The sequence below is a fragment of the Protomyctophum parallelum genome (genome assembly GCF_964188405.1).
Source record: "Protomyctophum parallelum genome assembly, chromosome: 20".
Classification (NCBI taxonomy): domain Eukaryota; kingdom Metazoa; phylum Chordata; class Actinopteri; order Myctophiformes; family Myctophidae; genus Protomyctophum; species Protomyctophum parallelum.
The window spans coordinates 8,437,987-8,459,524 of NC_139718.1; the positions used below are offsets into that span (position 1 = coordinate 8,437,987).

Consider the following 21,538-nt stretch of genomic DNA (forward strand, 5'->3'; position numbering starts at 1 on the left):
TAGCAAACGCCTTGGTGAAAGTGTTGTGTTGTCAACTGTGGGTCATACAGATACTGATAACCCCACCATCACCCCTCTCAGTCTCTCAAAAGATCCTTGCTCAGCATCCTCAAACCCTAGCCTCGAGCCTTGTACCCTATTCTGAGAGATTTCTAGACTCCATCTTGTTGCAGCCTTTGCATGCAGTTGCTGGAACTGGAAAAGACTATGCAACTCTGAAAAGCGAACTCATTGTTGCAAAGCCAATGTTGGCCAAGATATGTTGTCCAACCGAAACAGACCTGGCCACTGTATCTAAACACAGGAAGACATACAAGAAAGCATTTCCTGTGTTGCACAAGTTGTATGTGACAGCCCTTGTAATTGGTGTGTCTTCAGCTTCATGTGAGAGTTCTTTCTCCACGCTGGCACATGTCCTAACCCCCTACCGTCACACCAGAGAAAATAACTTGCGTCAACTTGGCACATGAGAAATCTATAACAAATACATTGGACATGGTTCATGGACTCATGTTATAGAGATGGATAGAGAGAGAGATAAAATAATAAATAAAATAAAAAGTAAAAAGATAAATGCAGCCTCAACAGGGCACAAGCCATGCAGTGTCCTATTTGTGCCGGTCCCAAGCCCGGGTAAATGCAAAGGGTAGTGTCAGGAAGGGCAATTGGGTTAGCATACTGTTGGTCAAAGAAGGAGAAGATATATGAACTGATATGATGATAGCATAGTTTTCTATGCATTTCGGGGGTTTGGGGGGATTTGACAACCCAAAAATGTTTCGCCCACGTCTTCCCCCTTATAACATTCTGTCTGCCCACCCTAGTGGGCCTGGCTAAATCCGGCCCTGCACCCCTGACAGTTCTAAGAAGTATTCGCTCCTCATTCCAGCCTATCAAAATGGGCAGGGGTGAGGTGGGTTCGGGGAGTGAGGCCAAGTAGTAGCCTGACCAGTTTGATTTGGGAAGTCTGGAGCTTGCTGAGATTACTATTTGATCCAAAGAGAATGGATTCAGTTTTTCCCAGGTGTAAAGAAAGTTTGTTATCAGCGAGCAAGGTGCAGATTCTACCGAGTTCAGAGCTGACTGAGGGCCTTTTCAGCCTGCAGTTTGTTCCTGTCTGAGACCAGCAGTGCAGAGTCATCTGCAAACCAGAACAAGTTGCAGTTGCTTACTTGTGGAACACCACAGCTCACTGGGAGGGGGGGACATAGTGTTGTGTTCACCTCCACCATGTGCTCTCTCCCCTCCAGGTAGGATTGCATCCAGCTCACTAATCAGTATGGAGTGGTTTACCGGGTCCAGCATAACCATGGTTCAGTATTTGCCAGCATCCACCTCATGTTTGATGTGGTCACTTTGAAGTAAATGAGCGAAACAGAGAGAAGAGAGCTTTTCCTCTCCCTAGAGCCCATAAACAAACATACTAGACTTGACTAAATACCTACACTAAAATACTCAGACCAAAGTTTGAGAATACACTCGGAGGCAGACAGATTGGATGAAGCTTCCCGAGTCCAGATTTATTTGCAGAGTACAGAATACAGCACCCTTCAGCCTGACGGCCAGAAGACACTGCCCCAGACAATTCTGGCTAGTTTATAAAGAAGCCGAATACACATTAGATGGCTCAAACAGACAGTCGTTTGACACCCAAACCAATGGTCAAACTTATCTCCATATTAGGTGTGTGTGGTCACAGGAAGAACAGCAGGAGACCTCTCTAGATGCTGCTATCAAGAGATCAATAGTAGGCATATAGTATTTACCATGGCATAGAGTGCCAGCTGTGAATGGTGCCCATGTCCATGTGTCTGTCCTGTCCTGTTGCCTGTTGTTCCCATTTAGGGGAAACATAGCCCCTTTCGGGACCCTACGTAAAACTTTTCTGATATTTTGTTGAGCTTTACGTTGGGTCCCTGCTCACTACTGTATTTTCGTATGGAAATTCCTATATGCGGATGTGGAGATTCTCTCTAAAATAGGACCCGCGGCATGTGACGCCATTATTTTCCTTGAGTTATTCTGAATTCGGTAACTTTAAGTAGCTATACATCCAGCTGCGAATATCTCCTGTGGCGCGGAAGCCGTTAAGTATTTTTAATCTTTGTTTGACCGATTTGGTCGCTTTATTTCTTCTTGTTTATTTACCGTTTATTGTACCGCCTCCCGGTGTGCGGTTGGCTTGTGAGGCTACGTCCCTGCCTCTGATCTGCTGTGTCATAGCTATAGCGCCACTAGCTAGCCAGATAGGCGGTACAATGAGGTGTCAATAAACAAGGAAGGAAAAGAAGAATCCAAGCTTCCAAATCGGGCAAACATATATTAAAAATACTTAACGGCTTCCGCGCCACAGGAGATATTCGCAGCGGCATAAGCAGTACTTATACTTTACATATTCAGAAAGCCTCATACTGAAGAATATCGTCAAAGAGCGCGGGGAGGCGGTAAACATGTAAACATGAGCCAGTAAATGTTTTAATCAGGTGGCATGGACGACGTGGAACAGGACCCAATGCACTGGGTCGAACAAATGTCAAAAACTTCAGTAGCATTTGGGTTCTGCTTGGAGGGCTAGGGGAAACAGAGACCCAGGTTTAGTTAGGTTTAGTTTAAAACAGTTATGCTATTATTAATGTGAATTGTGGTTCCATCAGATACCACATAGCTCAAATAGAGGAGGCACATGTGTCAGTGGAGTGGGATGTTCTGAAGCCTGATTGGAATTCCTACATTATTCTTTGTTGTGGCAAGATACTTTTCAACCTGTTCATAGACCAACACCATGCATGATCGAGGGGAATGATAATATTTTGCTCCGACTAAAAGGAATAGGCCTAGTCAGTCTACATTTTAACCATGAGTCCAATGGGTTCAATGCGGACACTTTGGGAGGTTTTACTCTAGTCTAGCCTATATCATTTGTTCAAGAAAATAGCCTAAAATGTTAATTTAAAGGATTTTGCTACCCAGCCTAATCTAATCAATAGGCGAATAAACAACACAAGCCATGATACATTGCATTACCTTGTGCACGAATACAGAAAATGCATTCTTCTTCTCGAAGCAGGGCACAGCTGAAGTTCATTAGCCTAATTAGTGCAGTGACTTAATTGGCATCCTAGGCATAACATGATCGCATCACCTACTGTAATGTGTTGTATTGTGATAGAAATTGCAGCTCTGTGAATGTGACAACTGGTTTTCACAGGTAGGCGCAAATGCTAAAAGCCTGGCGGACTGGCATTTTATTTTCTATATGGGAAATTTGGGAATGGGATCAACTCTCGTAGGCAATACGTGCATCATGCCGGTGTTGAGGGCATCAGCCTTCTGCACTTGCTACTGCATTCACACCTCACATCACGTGATTAAGCGCGCAACAAAGCAATGCTTTATAACTGCGGCGCGCCACACTACAAGGAGACCGTCTGTGACAATGACGCGCGTAAGAGATTTCATCCCCCCAAAAGCATAGGCTTGGTTAATTTCGTTATTTTCGTAGATAGTCTGCTTTCACTTTAATCTACAGTCACTGTTACAGTGTTACTGTCAATGAAAAGAGAATAATTAAGGACAAAAACATAATTGGATACTTTCAGACGATATAAATGTCATGGACCGCCGTAAGTTATCTGCGGTGGAGAAATAAAGGTAGGCTATGATTAATTTATACTATTTTTTTTAATTGGATATTAATTTAATCGTGTTTGTTAGTTTTTGTTGTTGTTGTTAAATTGATTGATTGATTCAAGTAGCCTATTTATTAACAGTTTGCAGAATTACCTGTAGTACATGTACATTTCAAGCATACAAGATCAATACAAAAATTGTTAACTGTGAGTGGACGACACCATTTACACTTGTTTACAAGAGGGTCCACCGTTTTCAATTCATCATAACATTTAGAGATTAACTTGGAAATTATATAACTCATTTCAAATGAACTATAAATTATCCGAAGAGACACTTTTTAGCATACAGGTTGTATACCCCATTTCCCCTCACTGTATATGTATCTTTTCCCTTTTTGCTTCCTATATATGATGAATTCCTGTTCTGTTCTTTAGCTACATAGAAGTGTCTATTTGTATGTCTCTAAATGTTTTGATGAATTGAACAATGTGGACCCTGTTGTAAACAAGTGTAATGCTTAATTGGGTCGTCCACTCACAGTTAACAGTCTTTGTATTGAGTTTGTGCTTAAAATGTACTGTAAATTCTACAAACTGTTAATAAATATTTAAATCAATCAAAAATAGAAATTAGTGATGTATTGACTGGCTGATTAGTTGACTGGCAACAGTGCGGGTTGATCTTACTTTACCCTTTTTAACGGAAGTGTTTTAAGAGCGTCAAATATTGAGCCTATGGATACAACTGAGACTGACTCGACTGTATACCAATATAGGCTATACCCATTTTAATTATAATCTCTCTTGACGTCTCGTTAGTTAAAACAATTAGTTTAAAAGCCGTGATTCTTAACGACCTCCTTTAATTAATAAGAAAGCATATAGCTGTCCTACATATTTAATGCGTTTCCCCCCCTGAGGCAGCTGCATCAACTGTTTAGCTTCCCGCACACATTATTGTCTAGGGTGCATCTGTTATATAGGGTCAGCTGGTTGATACAGATTCCTGTGATGTCACCCAGCAAATTACACCCACAGAGGTTCAACAGACCTATTATTATTATTATTATTATTATTATGAATTATCTTGTTTTAAATGCATTAATCAATTCATTCATTCTTCTTGGTTACATTGACTGATTCAGTGATTCAGTATAGCCCCAGGGACCAGTGATTCAGTGAATATTATTTTCTGTCTGAAAAGATCTTCCATATATATTTCTAACACTATACACTGTAATATCACCGGTGTTCATTTAACCACTTTATTCCTGGAATCCATATATACAAATGTATGTATCCAATGGGTCCAATTGTTTTGTTTATTTATTGATTTACTTTCCCTCATTCTCCAGTGAGGACCATACCTTTCAGCCATGAAGTCTCCGTATGGGATAGCAGGAACCACAATAAAGACAATAACAACAGGCCTGCACTATCTAGGCTCCAATGCCATCTATGATGACCCCTCCATTGACTCCAGCCCTAAGATTGAATTCCACTTAGTGAAGCCTCATTCTGGTGCAACAAGCAACTCTATAACTGGACTTATCCCTGGAGATAATTTAACCATTTACCCAACAAACATCTCAGACTTACTCCTGAGTAATGGGACCTATGTGGGTGGTGGGGGGCGCATTGCACAGTGCGAGGAGAACTTTGCAGACAACATGGAGTGTTTTATGATCCTGACACCCAATCAGCAGTTAGCAGTAGCCATCCTGGCGGTGACACTGGGCACCTTTACGGTGCTGGAGAACCTCATGGTGCTGTGTGTGATCCTGCACTCACACACGCTGCGCTCCCGGCCGTCATATCACTTCATAGGAAGCCTGGCTGTGGCTGATTTAATAGGCAGTATCATATTTGTCTACAGCTTTCTGGACTTCCATGTCCTCCACAGGAAGGACACTCCCAACGTGTTCCTCTTCAAACTGGCCGGGGTGATCGCCTCCTTCACGGCATCGGTCGGCAGCCTGTTCCTCACCGCCATTGACCGCTTCATCTCCATCCACCGGCCCATGGCGTACAAACACATCGTCACAAAGGCCAGAGCGGTCGTCGCCTTCAGCGTGATGTGGTGCATTTCGATCGGCATCTCACTGCTCCCTCTGCTAGGATGGAACTGCAAACGCCTGAACTCTGTGTGCTCGGATATCTTCCCCCTTATCGACCAGAGGTACCTGATGTTCTGGATTGGAATGACCAGCATCTTAGTGCTGTTCATCATCTATGCCTACCTGTTCATCCTGTGGAAAGCCCACCACCACGCTGTCCGCATGCTTAGCCGCACCTCCCAGAGGAGCGTGGTCGTCTACACAGCGGACGGGACCAAAGTACAGCTGGTCAGGCCTGAGCAGGCCCGAATGGATCTACGTCTGGCTAAGACCTTGTTCCTCATCCTGGTGGCCCTCATCATCTGCTGGGGCCCTGTGCTAACCATCATGGCATATGACCTGTTCTGGAAGGTCAATGACTTCATCAAGACTGTGTTTGCCTTTTGCAGCATGCTCTGCCTGCTCAACTCCACTGTAAACCCAGTCATCTACGCCATGAGGAGTAAAGATCTACGCAGGGCTTTTATCAACATTTGCAAGGTGTGCCGGAGAACAGAATTACCCCTGGACAATAGTGGTGAGAGTGATTTCCATAGCAGAAGTGTAAGAGGCCCGGCAGGTGCAGCAGGGAAAGGTACAATTGACTCTGCAAAGACCAATAGAGTACAAGTGGCTCAGGTTAGTCTGACCGCGGCCGCTGAGACCGCAGCAGAGCCAGTCTGATTTTTTACCACAAGAACTAAGAAAACCTATTTCATGGGTTCTGGATTTGTTTCCATACACTATGGCTTGGTTTCAGATAAGGTTCTCACTTCTCAGAACCTAATTTGGAGGTGCAACACTTTTTTAAATAGCTGATTTACAAGGTCTCAATGCGTCGCATCGCGATGCATTGTGAGCTTGTAGATTTATGGTTATTTATTTATGTTTTACTTTTATGACATACCTCAAGTTTCAGGTTAAGGAGGGTTCTTCTGTCAGACTCTGGTAAAACAGTTGAAAAGACATTGCAGATCAACATATGATGCCATATTATAACCACATGAATCATGTCATAATAGGCAAACATTCTGCAAAGACAGGCGAACATTCGCAGAAAATAGCAGATCTACAAGCTCACATCGAGTTGCAATGGTGTGTAGGCTATTCTTATTATTTATTTTGTCCTGCATAATGCAAGCTTTGTTTTTAGGGTGTATACTGTTGATTATTAATGGTACAAATGTTTAGTGTGATCTATCTTTATGCTGTATCTACAGTAGGCCTACTTTTTGTCATTTGCCTTGTAACTGTAACTTAACTGCTGTGCTTCCGTTGATCCCTCCCCTCATGGGATCAATAAAGGTCTTATCTTGTAGATCTGCTATTTTTGTCAAATAGATATGGTGTAGACTAGTGGTTTGAAAAAAGAGAGGACCAAGTTTAGACCCCCCCATAGAGGATCCGGTCAATAAATTAAATGCTTTCTACTACCGGTTCTTGTTCTCCTCGTCCTTGAGTTTATTTTTGCTTTTTATTTTATTTTTTACAGTTGCCGATGTTTAGCCCATTACTTTAGACCGCTTTTTTGCACTGCTTTGTGACAGTGAATTTAAAACAGCAAATAATAATTGCTTTACATTATGAAAGAATATGGTATTTCTGTTTTGCTTTCAGGATTGTTGATTTATGTTACATATAGGCCTATTGTGACAGTAAGTCAATGTGAAACTGTGCTTACCTTTATTTTTTAATGGCTGTGTGATATGTGATATAAACACAAAAATGTAGTTCTAGCATTTCCATCAAATCACTCAGTTAAACAGTGTTGCAAACGGCAAAGAATCAGTAGTGCCACTTTGTGATTTATCAGAAGACATTAGGTATAAACTTGGTCTATTTTACATCATCATTTTGTTACAATTCATGGTATTTTATTTTTCTTCAATAAAATGTATATTAACACTTCTTGCAGTTCTTGGTGGTCTCGTTCTTACTGATTATAATATATTGTATTATTAGTAGTAGTAGTACTATAGTAATATATTTGTAATAATAATTATTATTATCATCAGCAGTACAGCAGCACTTCCAAAGTTGAAGCCATATGAATGCAGACCAGTCTATAAAGTGCGCCTGTTTCCTGGACATGTATCTTTCACATTCCATGATAAGGTTATAAGGCTATGTGAGAACTGTCTCGAAGTGCTCAATGTTGGGAATCAAAATAGTTTGTGCAATACTGCCCTCGTGTGGTTACTAGTACTACTGCTTGACTTTGGAAATGATTTATGATAGCTTTATCAGTTTTGCCGTTATAAAATTACAAAATATGGCATCAACAATGTCCGTATTCCATGTTTGCTGGCTATTAAGTTGAACTATTTTAAATCCTTACTTACCGCCCGGTAGTCCGGTACTTACAATTTACCTTAGAGTATACACTCTAAGCAATTTACCGGGTACTTACATTTGCGATCGATAAACGTACTACAAATCCCAGCATGCATAGGCGCGCAAGCGACCTATTGGCGCATGTGACGTAGTAAGGGGGGCTGTACAAGCCAACACAGTGTATGGGAGAAGCCGACTGCTTGCTGGCTGGGATCAAAAACAAGCAGCTAAGTTAGCCACCTATCTCTCATGTTAGCCCCCTAAGCTAGATTAACGTTGGACAGTTGGCCCGTGGTCGGCACGTCTTCATCATAACTTTTCATAAGCAACCCTAGGAGCTCCTTTACGATACAAGGACAGTGATCGGAGAGGGCAACTTTTCCCCCGAAAGGTGAGTGTCTGTTTTCATAATTCGTAGCCACGGTGAGGATAGCGATTGCTAACGTCGTAGCTTTGTTTTCGTTTGGTTCCACCAGTGTGGCTAGCATTAAGCGTAGCTAATGTTCGCCTGCTACTAGATTATTGTGAATAGTGCACAAACCGGTCTCGCGTTTGTTGGCCAGTGGATTGTGTTGAAATTGACAACCCACTGTTAGCAGTGGCTATCGAGGCGTTCTTGTCTCATGGTCTATGATCTTGTTTCGGCATTTTAGCCCCTCAGACATCCGCGAGTCATGGCGTGTGGAGCCACCCTGAAGAGGACCATGGATTTCGATCCACTGATGAGCCCGACGTCCCCCAAAAGACGAAGATGCGTACCCGTGTCCCCCTCGTCGTCATCTTCGTCCCCTAGGAAATACCTTCGCATGGAACCATCGCCATTTGGGGAGTCGCCGTCGTCCAGACTTACTGCAGGTGATAGTGTTGGTCAAGTTGGCCCGTTTGCCGGCTTTGCCTGGTACTTTAAACGCATTAGCCCACATGTGGAGCTAGCTGATTGGAATTCAGCAGTCATCAAATAAATCTCCTATTTTGTACACAAGGTTGAAAGTTAGAGGCTAAGTTACTGGTCGAGGCATCTGTTTTTGGCTGCTGTCACTGTAGGGTCACATTAGAGCTGCTTAACAGTGAGATAAGGTTAGAGGCCTGTTGTGACAAATGTTATCCCTGACTAATATCTATTTTTTCCCTCCCTATAACGTCGTCTCCTTGGGAATTCTAGAACAAATCCTGAACAACATCAAGCAGGAATACAAACGCATCCAGAAAAGGAAACATCTAGATGGGGGCTACCAGCAGTCAGAGGGCTGCTATTCTCCAGAGTCCCCACCCCAGTCATCTATTATGAGTGGTTCTAGCATGCCAGGTTTGTTGTATAATGCATTGAAGAGAAAGAGAAGGATTCATTTTGCAAGGCAAAATAGGTTTTGTATTTGTACAGCCAACATTGAGATTTAACCACTTGACCCCTAGTAGCTCTATTCTGGGGGGAACATAAGCCAAAAAAAATATGCTCGCATCGTGTTGTTACAGCTTGTAGAAAGGCTATTTTGGGCAAAGATATTTAGTGTATCTCATGGTAGACAGTTACGGTAGGTTGGTATGTTATTGCATAACTGGCAAATTGCAATTATTTGAGTAATCATTATCAATCAACTATCGAATAAGTTAGTTATTTGTCATATCTGCCTTGTGCAATTTGTTTACAAGACACATTCACATTAGTATTCAATTCACAAAACATAATTAAATGGTTAGTTGCAATTTTGTTGTATGCCAATAAATCATATAGTAAAATGTCATGATCATAACTCATGCTGTAGTGTACAATCAACTCACTCTACATTCATTGTATTCGGCAGGAACATCTTGTGGAGGCATTTCTCCAACAAGGAGAGAGCAACCTTTATTCACTCTCAGACAAGTTGGAATGATCTGTGAACGCCTCTTGAAGGAAAGGGAAGAGAAAGTGCGTGAGGAGTATGAAGAGACTATGACTTCAAAATTGGCAGGTCGGTTTCTCAATACTGGTTGGATCTGCAAATGTAGTGAATTCATTTAGCATCAGTGTACATTGATACAAAGTATTCTTGTAAAGTACATTCAAATCAAAGTCTTGTATATTCTGCATTTGAAAATCTGAATAAGGTGGTTTAACATCTCCAGTTTTGCAGAGAAAACGTTCAGAACTTACCGGTACAAGACCTAACGCTTATGTACAATGCTACAATTTCAGAACAATATGATACCTTTGTGAAGTTTACACATGATCAGTTGATGCGACGATTTGGGGAGCAACCTGCAAGCTGTGAGTTATTTTCACTTGCACATACTTTTCACGCTTTGAGGTGTTTTGAATTCCATCTGTGAATGTTCAACTAACAAATCTGGTGTCTATATACCCTCCCCCCAGATGTTTCCTGAGTGCGGTACAGAATCTTTGCCAGGTGACTTTCTCTTGCTGCAAGCCGAGTCAAGTCTCAAGATTAAAGCCCATCAATGCAAGAGATACTGTTTAAATGAAACTTTTCTTACTGTGCCATATTCTGTCTTTGGGCAAAGGTTTATATGAAGCCGTTGTCAGTGGTTACCACTCTATTGTAAGCAACTAGGTGCTTCCTGATGTAAATTTATGGACCCTATCTCTATCAGTGGCCTATGTTTATCCTGCTGTACGTGTATCTACAGTTCTCTTACTTTTATAATGATTCCTGGCATTCCAGACTTTGTTATTCATTGTTTGATTTCTTTGTTACATGTAAATAAGAAAGCAATGTAGAATTCTACTAAAGGTTTGCTGGTCAATCTGTGAGCAAGGGGAAAATTTGATTTAGCATTCAAGGTTTGCAGTTTGTCCTGCAGTTCATTGTTCAACTTGAACAGTATAAATGGGCTAATCTGACCCTTACCCTTCCCCCAAATCAAAAGTATTTATTTTGACATTTGTTTTCCTGATATTACTTTCAAGCCCATGTACTTAATGGAAAAACCAATAAAACGTTTTAAAGAGTTATAGTCCTTGTTTTGTTTAATGGTATGAAATACCATTAAAAAGACCTAAGGTGGTCTTTTTAACAAGACCTGACCAATACAAACTACAGTGCTTTCTTGGGCACATAGGTTGAGAACCAACGGGGAGACCAGAATTAATATTCCTTCACAAACGTTAGTTTGAAAAGAAAAAAACTATTAGGCGTTAGCCTGGTTGTTTTAGTGAGTTGTCTATGGGGCCATAGAAAAAATGCCAGACATGCTGAGCAAATGCATTCTTTTAATGAGAAATGCAAAACAAATTTCACACAACCCTAGACTTTAAGCAAGCAAGAATTAATTGAAATAAGAATGGAACCAGGTTAACATGAAATTGAAACCCGCAGACTAATCGTTCAGCAGCCTCCCCAGGTCAGTCGAGCCACATGATCGGTCTTCTGTTTGGTGGACTTGATGAACCCCAGAAATTCAAGCTCAGACACAGACTGGATGAAACGAGCACTGGAAAATGGTTAAGACCCAAACGAACGCTAATTCACTGCTACAAAACAATTATAAAAATGGTCTAGTATCCTACAGTCTGAAAAGTGCAGTGGTATACTGTATGTACAGTATATATAACAATGTTTTCCAACATGCGCAAAAATAATAATCTCAATTCTCAAATATGCAACAAATTGTGGAGCTTTTATGCATCCATTGTTATAGTCCACTGTTACAGTGTTTGTTCATAGATAAACGTTTATAAAAGGATACTGTTTGAGTTCATCTACTTTTCCATAATCTTTGGAATCAGGATCTTGACCCTCAGCAGCAGAGACCACAATGGCATATGCCTGGAAAACAAACACGTTATCATGGAACACATGACAAACAACTTGATATAACGAAATTAAAGTAACCTTTGCACTTACAACGCCAACATCTATTATCTGTTGCCGCAAGATGAGTCATTATTGACTGTGTGATTAACAAATCAATAAGCATTTTTCCTTTTTCCTCCAAATTCAATAATTTATGTTGCATTTCATGTAGATGTCAAAAAACGTCCCTGGTGATCATAAGGTCTTAGGAACTCACCTCTAACCAGTCGTAGAGGTTGATCAGTCTGCCGCACTCAAGGTGAAGTTTGTGCACAATGCAGATATCAGGAGCAGCGTTGGAGACTGAGCCGTCATCTGTTCTCAAGTGGTTATTCTAAAAAAACAAAAGTCATTGTTCTTCATACAGTATTATGAATTGTTTCACATGTTGAAAGACTTTGAAAAACATCATGTATCAAAATATTCTCAATACAACTTGAGTATTGCCAGAACATTGTGTTTGTGTTAAACGTGCTGTGAGTGTAAGGTTTAAAGCTCTATATTACACAATATTGATCTTTAATAAACAGAAAATACATTTTCAGGTGGGTCCCCAATTTAATCTAATCAGGAAAGAGAAGCAATTTAACAGCTTCAATAATTTTGTATGCTCATGATTTTTTTGTTTCTTCACTTCCAATTAAAATTAATCTTCCAGTATCCAACCTACACTAACAGAATATAGAGCTATTAACACATTTAGACCTGAAGTCAATTATAAAAATATCTTCTAAATCCTATACACCAGTGGCGCTCAAATGTTTATGTCAAGCACCCCCAAAATTATATTTTTTGGCCACAGATTCCCATCTCAAAATATTTTGTTACAGGGACCCCCAGAAGATTCAAAGATTTATTCCAAAATAGCAGACAAGCTCATAGCACGGCACAAGGTGATGCGCTATGAGCTTGTATATCTGCTATTTTTGAATAGCCAAAGTATTTGTGGTTAGAATCTATGCTTTTCCAATTTTAATTTGGTTAACAAAACAAAACATATATATACTTACTCAATTTAAGGTTAATTTATGCCATGTTGTTGGTAAAAACAGTAATAGCATAAAATGCCATTAGTTACCTGAAGATAGTGGTATGGACTGCTGAGTGCAGTCTGAATGGAGGTACGAGGTGTGGCATTGAGATGTCGCCTTAGAACAGCAGAGGAACTGTAGTAGCACACCTCATTCAATGGCTGACACTCTTGGGGAGACAGGTAACTCCTGGGAAGAATTCAATTGAAAGGATAGCCTCTTGAGATGCCGCATCTCATTTCCGAGGGGGTCCCATAAATCATGTTAGACAAATACATCCATATACAGATAGATGGACAAGGACATACGTATTTGTTAGTTGAATAACCATTTAGAATTTGGAGACAGTCCTCAATAAAGGAAACACTGGCGATACGCAGGTATTTTAGGGCTGAAATTTGCATGCTGACGCAGAAGAACAAATGATCAAGAAACTGCATCACCTCAACATCCCTACACTTCTCATCCACTGGACTCACGTTTTGAGTAATAGACCAAACAGTTAAAGTAGGTAGCTACATCATTTTCATCAACCGTTATCATCAACACAGGGGCCCCCAGGGTTGTATCCTCAGTCCTCTAGTCTACACACTATACACAAATGATTGTATTAGCCCAACATCACATACTTTAAATACTCTGATGATACTGACATTCTCGGACTGCTCCATCATCCCCATGACAAAAACCCTCTACTACGGACTATCAGAACACCATTTGCCATTTTACACAGTGGTGCACCTACAGTTGAATGTGGACAAAACAAAAATAACTGGTCATTGACACAAACTGGACTTTAACCCACTCCTCAGTAATGGTAAAACAGTAGAACAGGTTGACAGTTTCACATATCTTGGACTCACTCCCTGGACAAGACGGTTTGATCAACATATTACATCTATCCATTCACGCTTTAAGCAAAGACTCCATGTAATCCGTAAATTAAGATCATCAGCTGTTGCTCCTCATCTTGTCATTGTACAAAAGCATTCATTTCAACCTGTTCCGATATGCCTGTTCTGTCATGCCTCACAGAAACAAACTTTTCAGTATTACCCGTATTGCTTCCTAGATCATCGGACTTCCCACACCCACTTTCTGATATGACCAATAAGGCCATCACACTGCTAGGACTTTCAATCTCACATGACACTGATCATCCCCTGTATCGCTTCTTCAACCTCATGCCATCAGGACAAAGATTCAGAACCTTGGCATGAAAAAAGGTCTGTTTTAGTAGTCTTGTCCCCTCAGCCATCACGCCATTAAACAAACTTCCCTGTCGATAGGATGGTTCTGTATACATGTTTTTGTATAGAGGGTATGCACATGTATGAAGTGAATGGCAGATCGAGTGGCAAAGTTAATTTAACATTGTTTAAAGTCATTTAATGCAATCAAATAGGACTTTTCTGTTCGAATGTATGTGCTGTCAAGGCCAGAAAGTAGTTTTTTGCCACTCAGTAGGTGTTCCTGCATAACTTCTGGGTATGATGATGATGTCACACGCATACCCTCTTGGTGTAATGTTTTCTGTACTATGTTTTGTTGTTGTGGGTGTTGAACAGACCTGTGAAGATGATTATCCTTCGGGACAATAAAGCTGATCAATTAAACACGATTATATGTACATAAAATACATTTTGGAGTGTACTAATGCATGCAAGTGAATGAACATTATGATTAGACAGACAAACAAGGTCTAGAGGGCCATTCACACCAAAACACTGAAGAATAGCGTTCTATTTTCTTACTTGGTAAGTGGTACCAAGAAAGTGCTGCACAGACCAGCTTCATAGCCCATGTGGGGGGAGGCTGATTGTAATGCCAGCTATCCTACTACCGGTAGTTAAGTTAGCATTAGCCATTGATAATATCTGGCTAGGTGGTCATTGTTGGGAGATAATTCACCGCTCGGTGGTTATATTAATATGTTGTAATATGAAAATCCAGGCACTACTACATTCAGGACAGATCTGTCTCACCGTACTACGCCGTCGATAAACTCTAGGACTTCGTTGCGTAGAATCTCAAAATGGCTCATTCTTTTGGTTCTTCGAGATTCCTTCATCTCCAGCAGTGTCTACAAAACAAAACAGGGCAATGCAGTTAGATTAAACAACACTTGAACACACATGGGATAACTGATAAATGTCCAGTGGTATAACTGTTAAATGCTGTACCTTCTGCAGTTGGAACAGATCTGTTTTCTTCTGAAAACCTTTTTCAGGAGAAGTGAGGTCCACAACACCAGCAGCAACAACTTCAGTAGAGGTGTCTGTTAAGATGAAGAGACATGAAAATATTCTGTGCTTATGAAGTGGTTCTCTTTTCATAGTTACAGTTCAATCATTGCCCCAACCATGTACTGTGGACCCAGTACCAATGTTAGTTTATGTTTATTAAAGGATCCCCATTAGTGTCTTCCTGGGGTCCTGGATAAAACAAATACAATACAGATGTACAACTAAAAATTTAAAATAAAAATTAGTCTGAGGAAGTGTAGATAACCACATGCATCCTCCATTATACATGGATTCACCCACCTCCCAGAGTTTCACACCATCTCCCTTAGATCCAAACTGAACAGTCACCCAAACCAACTTGTAGCAGTCGCTATAGTACAACACCACCCCCTGCTGGTTTCAACCTGCAACCTCCAGTCATTATCATTACTTACCATCCAGCTGCTTAAACTTGACCAGCATTTCCTCCAGTTGGCCAAGAACCGCCTTAATCTTCTTGGACTTGACAGACCGTAGAATCTCAGCACACTTCTGTAGCACTGTGATCAGCTCATCTTTAGCCAGCATTCTAGTGGACAAACCACATGATGGTGACTGACAAGAGCAACCTGCTCAGCTCAACCCAAGGTATGTTTGCATCTTTGTGGGTTGATTTGGGAGCTTTTTAAAGCATTTGAATTAATTCTCACCGGGCACTGCACTGAGTGCACTCCCTGTGGGGGGTGTGGAACATGTGTGTCGAATTTTAAGTCGGTTGGGTGAACGGTTCTCGAGTTATGTGGATTAGACGTACTTTCATACGTACAGACATTTATAGATAGATACTGTACGTTCTGTAATCTGACTTACCCAAGGAGCTGCATGGCTGACTGGTACTCCTCATTCTCCCAGATGTTCTTATCCAGGCACAATATATGGAGCTCCCTGATCTGTGAACAGAGAGACAGTTTGTCTGACATAACTTCAAACAGTTATCAAGTAGTCATACAGCGGCCAGAGGGAGAATCAACAACTGACAAAATAAAATAAAAACATTCTGGAAATAAATGCACTGTGAAAGAAAAGGTATGTTTGTCTAAAGATCCTTGCCTGTTTCCCAAGGGGGTACTTGGGTAATGAAGAGGTCAGGAGATGGAGACATCTTAGGACGGGGTAATAATTCTTGTGGTATTTGTGAAGATTCTTCAGCAGCTTTTGACAAACCGCCTACAGATAAAAATGCAATCTGGTCAATACAATGACAGTGTTTATACTCTTGAAAAGATATAATTGGATTGGAGGAGGATGCAAGAAACAACTAGTTTTAATTTAGCCATTTAGACTTAGAGGATAATTCCTCAGCTTCGCGTAGCACAGAAATGATACACCCTTTCAAAAACCAGAGGCTCATTGTTGAATGTTCTGTGAGTAGAAAAGATGTATACCTTCATATGTTTGTCGTCAGTCAACAGATTAACCTGTTCTTGAGGTTCTTGCTTCTCTACATAGCTGTGGAAAAATAAATAAAATTCAGCTGCTGAGGATGCAGATCGAGACTGTAAAAGGGAGGAACTGAGCAGAAGAACAACAATGTTATTTGCTCACACTGGTGCGTGTGCGTGTACCTTCTGAAGGATGGTAGCTGCCTGACTCTCTCCAAGTCCTGGTGGCTGAGCTGCATGGCATTAATCAGTGCTTCCTTCTTCTTGCAGCACAGCACAGCCAGAGGCTGGCTATGGAAGTGTTCCAGCAGTGCCAACTGTAGGACAGAGCAAAAATATGTCACACTCACATTTTCCAACAAGATACATTGGTACTTAACTTAAACAATACAGACAGAGGACAAAAATAGAAAAACAATGAGACTCTTGAATGTATTTCCTACCTGCAGGCCTTTGATGAAATTTCGCACTGAGAAGTCATGATAGAGGAAAATGCTGATCAGCACCTGTAGCACCTTACCACTCAGCTTAAAGGGAAACTGATGCGTCAGGATCAACTGCAAAAACAGATAGCAATACAAAATAAGATACATTTTCTGGGATATAATAAAGAGAATAATAGTGAGTTTTGTGCCTCTCATGCCGTTTTCCCTTGCTGTATAGTCTTATCCTAAGCTTAGAGGATTTTTCAGCATGGCAAGTTTTACTTTGGAATTAACATGTCAGACATAACCAAATCCAAACCACCTAGTGGTTTGAGGTGTATGAGGTCACTGCTGGTGTTGCTGGTATTATAGAAGAGTCTTCAAGAAGTTCAAGTGATGTTGACCTGTAGTAGAACCTTATAACCTCCAAATATTATAAATCATCTTTGTCTGTTGCTCCTGTGCTGCGAGTAGGAAACATCAAATAGCTATTTTTTCAACACAAACAAAGCAAATTATTTGATCTAATGCCAACAGCTGTTCTTTTCAAGTTTGTTTATGTGCCAAATGTGTGACCAAAAAGATCACTGACAATATTTGGACTTATCACATGTACAACCCAAGGTTTAACATCACTTAAAAAGGATAAATTTCTTCTGTGTGTGTGTCCTACCTTGTCTATGACAGTGGCCAGGTGCTGGGTACAGGAGAGGGACTGGAAGAGCTCTATGCAAAGCAGAGAGGACACAGAGTGTGGCAACATATGTTGGATGGTGCTCGGCGATGTGGCAATGCCAAAGATGAACATCAGGGGAATCTGTTCGATATACCGGCTGTGCAAGAAAATAGAACACGGTTATGCAAATGTGTGATTGTATTCCAACATATGCACAGAGAAAGAAGCGATTGTAGCTAAAGTAACCAAAAACAACAATGTTCCTAATGAGAAACACAAGGACAATTACACTGGAGGAAGACAATGGGTTGGTACTCAAGAGTAATTTGGGCGATTCTTTTTCAATCCATTCCAAAGTGGTTTGGGCATTTGATCATTTTGCTTACGGCTGAACTTTGAGACTAAATATCTAAAATCAAACAATTTTATATACAAGCTGTATGAACACTTATTACATGATTAGGTAAATAATTATGTTTGAAAACATGTCCTGGGTTCGATTCCAGAACCCAAAGGACCTTTGCTGCAGAGTCCCTGCTTTCTAACTGTAACCCCTGGGGAAAACAACGTAGTAAATGATCAGAGAAACCGCAACAAACAAAATGGTGACAAACTGATCAAACCTATGTACAGTACCTGCAGATGAGGATGAAGTCCTGGAGAACTCTTGGGTTGAAAGCCTCCAAGTCTTTGAAGATAATGACAATGGGAGGCTGCTCTTGTGCATCTGTGGCTCCAGAACTACGTTTTTTACCAGGAGTACATTTCTGAAACAATAAAAACAATAATGATTTAAAAAAAATAAAACATCCATCCACCTTCAACCAACCATTTATCGAAGTCAGCAGTTCCAGGAGAGAACCCCAGACTTTCCTTTTCCTGGTCACATTAGCCAGCTCTGAGGAAACCATGGCATTCCCAGGCCAGTGTGGAGATATTATCCCCTCCTTCGTTCTACCCTGTGGCCTCTTCCCAGCTGGGTGTGCCTAGAAAACCTCTATACCTCTTAAGGCACAGCAGCAGATATAAACCGGAGAACATGAATGTGTCAAGTTTAAATCTGCTACTCATCAGATTCAATCATCAGGAAAATCAACTGGAAAAAGGCATGGCACCTTCGGGGAAACCCTACCCAGGACTACATTGCAAAGAGCCTATTGTGTCTTTGGAGCACCAAGCCTTTGAGGATTCAAACCCCTGGTCTCTGCAGCCAGGGGTGGGCAGGAATTTACCCCAGCGCCGCCCATCTGTGGTCATTTTAATTAACACTGAGAATGTTAATGTAAAACCGTCTTTCATTGTCAGGTACTACCCAATATTAAGCATGCCACATCAGAAACTAGAAATGCCCCCCTACCTTGGTTTTGCTTTTGTACCAGTCAGAGAGAGTACTGAGGGAACAATGCACTTTCTTCAGGTTAAGCTGTGTGCTGTTCTGCCCAGCCTCCTCTTCCTCTTCATCATCCACAGATACAACAGTGTTCATCAGCCTCTCCAGAACCCTTTGCATCAGATGCTTCAATGCTGGCATGATGAAGATAAGAAGTTTTGTTTAATAACACTATAATGTACTGACCTTTCGCAGACTGTTCATAAAAACTAAAAATGTGTAATAGAACAACCACTTTACATGATATGCCATATTAATGCCATCAGCTGGAGAAATTGAGTGATATTTAAAAACTTTAGGCAATTTCAGGAAGGAGAAAAAAAAGCAAAACAAAGCAATTATTGGACCGATATGACATAATTATATAACGTATATAAACACGTTATATGCACATAACCTGTTTCCCTAAAGTTGGTAAACCAACAGGTAATGCAAGCTAGAGTCTGCCTTTACCTCCACACTCTTTGGCCTGAACAGAAACCACATGAGGAGTCACAGACTGTTGGAGTAGCTCAGACAAACTCTCGAATGTCATGTCATGATCAGGAACATTCACACCTACGGAGAAGATCAAATGACGAACAGAATTACCCCACAGATTTTTAGAGGCTTAAAAAAAGAAGAAGAAAAAAAAAGAATGATGTCACAATCTCTACAGAAAAACAGCTCTTCACATTAGAATTGAACCAAAATAAATCTAACTTGTGACTAAATGCATACATGGTTTTTATTGCGGTGCAGGCATTTTTTTATGTGACGGTCCTCCTTTTTCTAAAAACATGTTCTAGTTCTACTAGCTCTTTTCATACTTTTGGAATATGCTATATATGGATATGGGTTTTGGCACAAATAAATGTGCTTGCCTCATATCATCACCAGCATAACCTACCGAGTACCAGAGCAGCTGTAGGAATCTCACTGGCTCTCATTCGTGATGACCAGTTGTCTGCACTGCGATGGAAAGTGGAGCAGCACTTTCTGATGAACTCCAGCAAACTGTCTAGGATGTTCCTGTTGAGTTCATCCTGCAAAACCTTCAGAGGCAACCGGGAATAATATTTTGCCGGTCATATCTAGCCTCACGTAGCCATAGTTCAAAGTTATATAGTCTATCTATGCAAAAGGCACAAATACAGAAAGGCAGTACAAATTATTATTTGGGTAAGAAAAATAAATGTTGCAATAATATTTCATACAGTACTCTTTTTCAACCAACGCAAAAATAATAATAATGTGCAATATGTCAGGGAGACAGGATATTGAAATATGGTATCCGTTTCCTAGCCTAGGGTAAGTTACTACTCACCTGTGTCTCCGTTTTCATTTTGTCCCACAGACTTTGGCAGAATTGGAATCGCAGTTTGACATTTTCTGTGTCTTCACATCCATGTATGAAATGATCCTCTGTCAAGAACACGACATCTACTATGATGACTATGCAGGGTTTTTGATTGATTGATTGAAATATTTATTAACAGTTTGCAGAATTACAGTACATTTCAAGCACAAACTCAATACAAAGACTGTTAACTGTGAGTGGACGACCCAATTAAGCATTACACTTGTTTACAACAGGGTCCACATTGTTCAATTCATCAAAACATTTAGAGACGTACAAATACACTTCTATATAGGGTAACTTTGCTTTGTAAAAAGAAACATCTTTGTTGCCATCTTACATCTTGAACCTTGATTCACACTACGAGAAACCTTACCCAAATCAGGAGTCTTCTTCCTTTTCTTTTTAGTGCTCGGTTTGAAAACAAAGCAGCCCTGAAATAATGTCAAGTAAACAGAAGATAAAACACGATGTAAACATTGTTTGGCTGCAAGTTTGTGAGTGCAACATTAGTACACTACCCACCTTCGACACGGACGAGGTTGTCATTGCAGCGTTAATTGTTTCTAATGTATATTATCTCGTGTCTGGCAGTCGCAGATACAAAATAGCAGTGTGGAGTAGATTCATGGAGAACATCAACATACGTGGTACTACAACAACTAGAAAGGAACACTTCCTGCAGCGTAATTCCCGCCAGGATGACGTTTATGAAGGAGGAGTCAGTGCTTCAACGCTTGCAGCGTTGTAATGTGTTCCATTCTACTGTCTAGACCAGTGGTTCCCAAAGTGGGGTCCGGGGACCTCTAGGGGTACTTGAGGGAGTTCCAGGGGGTACCTACTAGAGATAGTTAGGAACCAAATGGACCCTTATGGGTCTGTAACAAATGGAACCAAATGGATCCATTTGTACACTCTCAGAGTTAAATTAACAGTGGTTTTACAATATAAATTGGGGTACCAGAGATAGAAATGCCATTAAATCGGGGGTCCGTAGCATAATGCGTGTGAAATATGTTTCGGAATCACTGCTAGAGCTGTAAAAATCCTCCCTCATCTGGGTCACTGGCATAATGTTTTCAAATGGGGGGTCTGTGGCATAATAAATGTTGATTTGGGGGTCCTTGACACGAAAAAGTTTGGGAACCACTGGT

General features: G+C 40.8%; 4 protein-coding genes across 4 annotated transcripts in view; 2 read left to right on the plus strand and 2 right to left on the minus strand.

The window, feature by feature from the left end:
• The window catches only part of LOC310878007 (xaa-Arg dipeptidase-like), a 51,685-nt gene extending 45,350 nt beyond the window's left edge, over positions 1-6,335 (minus strand). Inside the window, exon 1 of the mRNA XM_083792053.1 lies at positions 6,252-6,335. The gene's annotated coding sequence lies outside the window, so the exon portion shown is untranslated. The remainder of the gene's footprint in view (positions 1-6,251) is intronic.
• LOC310878523 (cannabinoid receptor type 1B-like) lies at positions 5,009-6,412 on the plus strand (the record flags this gene model as incomplete). Its single annotated transcript, XM_083792853.1, has 1 exon — positions 5,009-6,412. One exon carries the CDS (start codon positions 5,009-5,011, stop codon positions 6,410-6,412), a length of 1,404 nt encoding a protein of 467 aa, XP_083648979.1.
• Positions 6,413-8,237: 1,825 nt separating this feature from the next.
• LOC310878012 (akirin-2-like) lies at positions 8,238-11,017 on the plus strand. Its single transcript, XM_083792061.1, has 6 exons — positions 8,238-8,453; positions 8,716-8,917; positions 9,225-9,368; positions 9,865-10,014; positions 10,239-10,310; positions 10,416-11,017. The coding sequence occupies exons 2-6, from the start codon at positions 8,737-8,739 to the stop codon at positions 10,424-10,426; spliced, it is 558 nt and encodes a 185-aa protein (XP_083648187.1). The 5' UTR covers positions 8,238-8,453; positions 8,716-8,736; the 3' UTR covers positions 10,427-11,017.
• Positions 11,018-11,256: 239 nt separating this feature from the next.
• On the minus strand, positions 11,257-21,037 carry orc3 (origin recognition complex, subunit 3). The gene is made up of 20 exons (XM_083792039.1): positions 20,910-21,037; positions 20,761-20,818; positions 20,352-20,449; positions 19,935-20,079; positions 19,499-19,603; positions 19,013-19,179; positions 18,292-18,422; positions 17,653-17,812; positions 16,998-17,111; positions 16,738-16,871; positions 16,558-16,621; positions 16,223-16,339; positions 15,983-16,062; positions 15,568-15,701; positions 15,071-15,165; positions 14,873-14,970; positions 12,935-13,076; positions 12,074-12,190; positions 11,750-11,829; positions 11,257-11,494 (listed from the first exon to the last, which is right to left on the minus strand). The coding sequence occupies exons 1-20, from the start codon at positions 20,931-20,933 to the stop codon at positions 11,389-11,391; spliced, it is 2,169 nt and encodes a 722-aa protein (XP_083648165.1). The 5' UTR covers positions 20,934-21,037; the 3' UTR covers positions 11,257-11,388.
• Between the last annotated feature and the right edge of the window lie 501 nt (positions 21,038-21,538).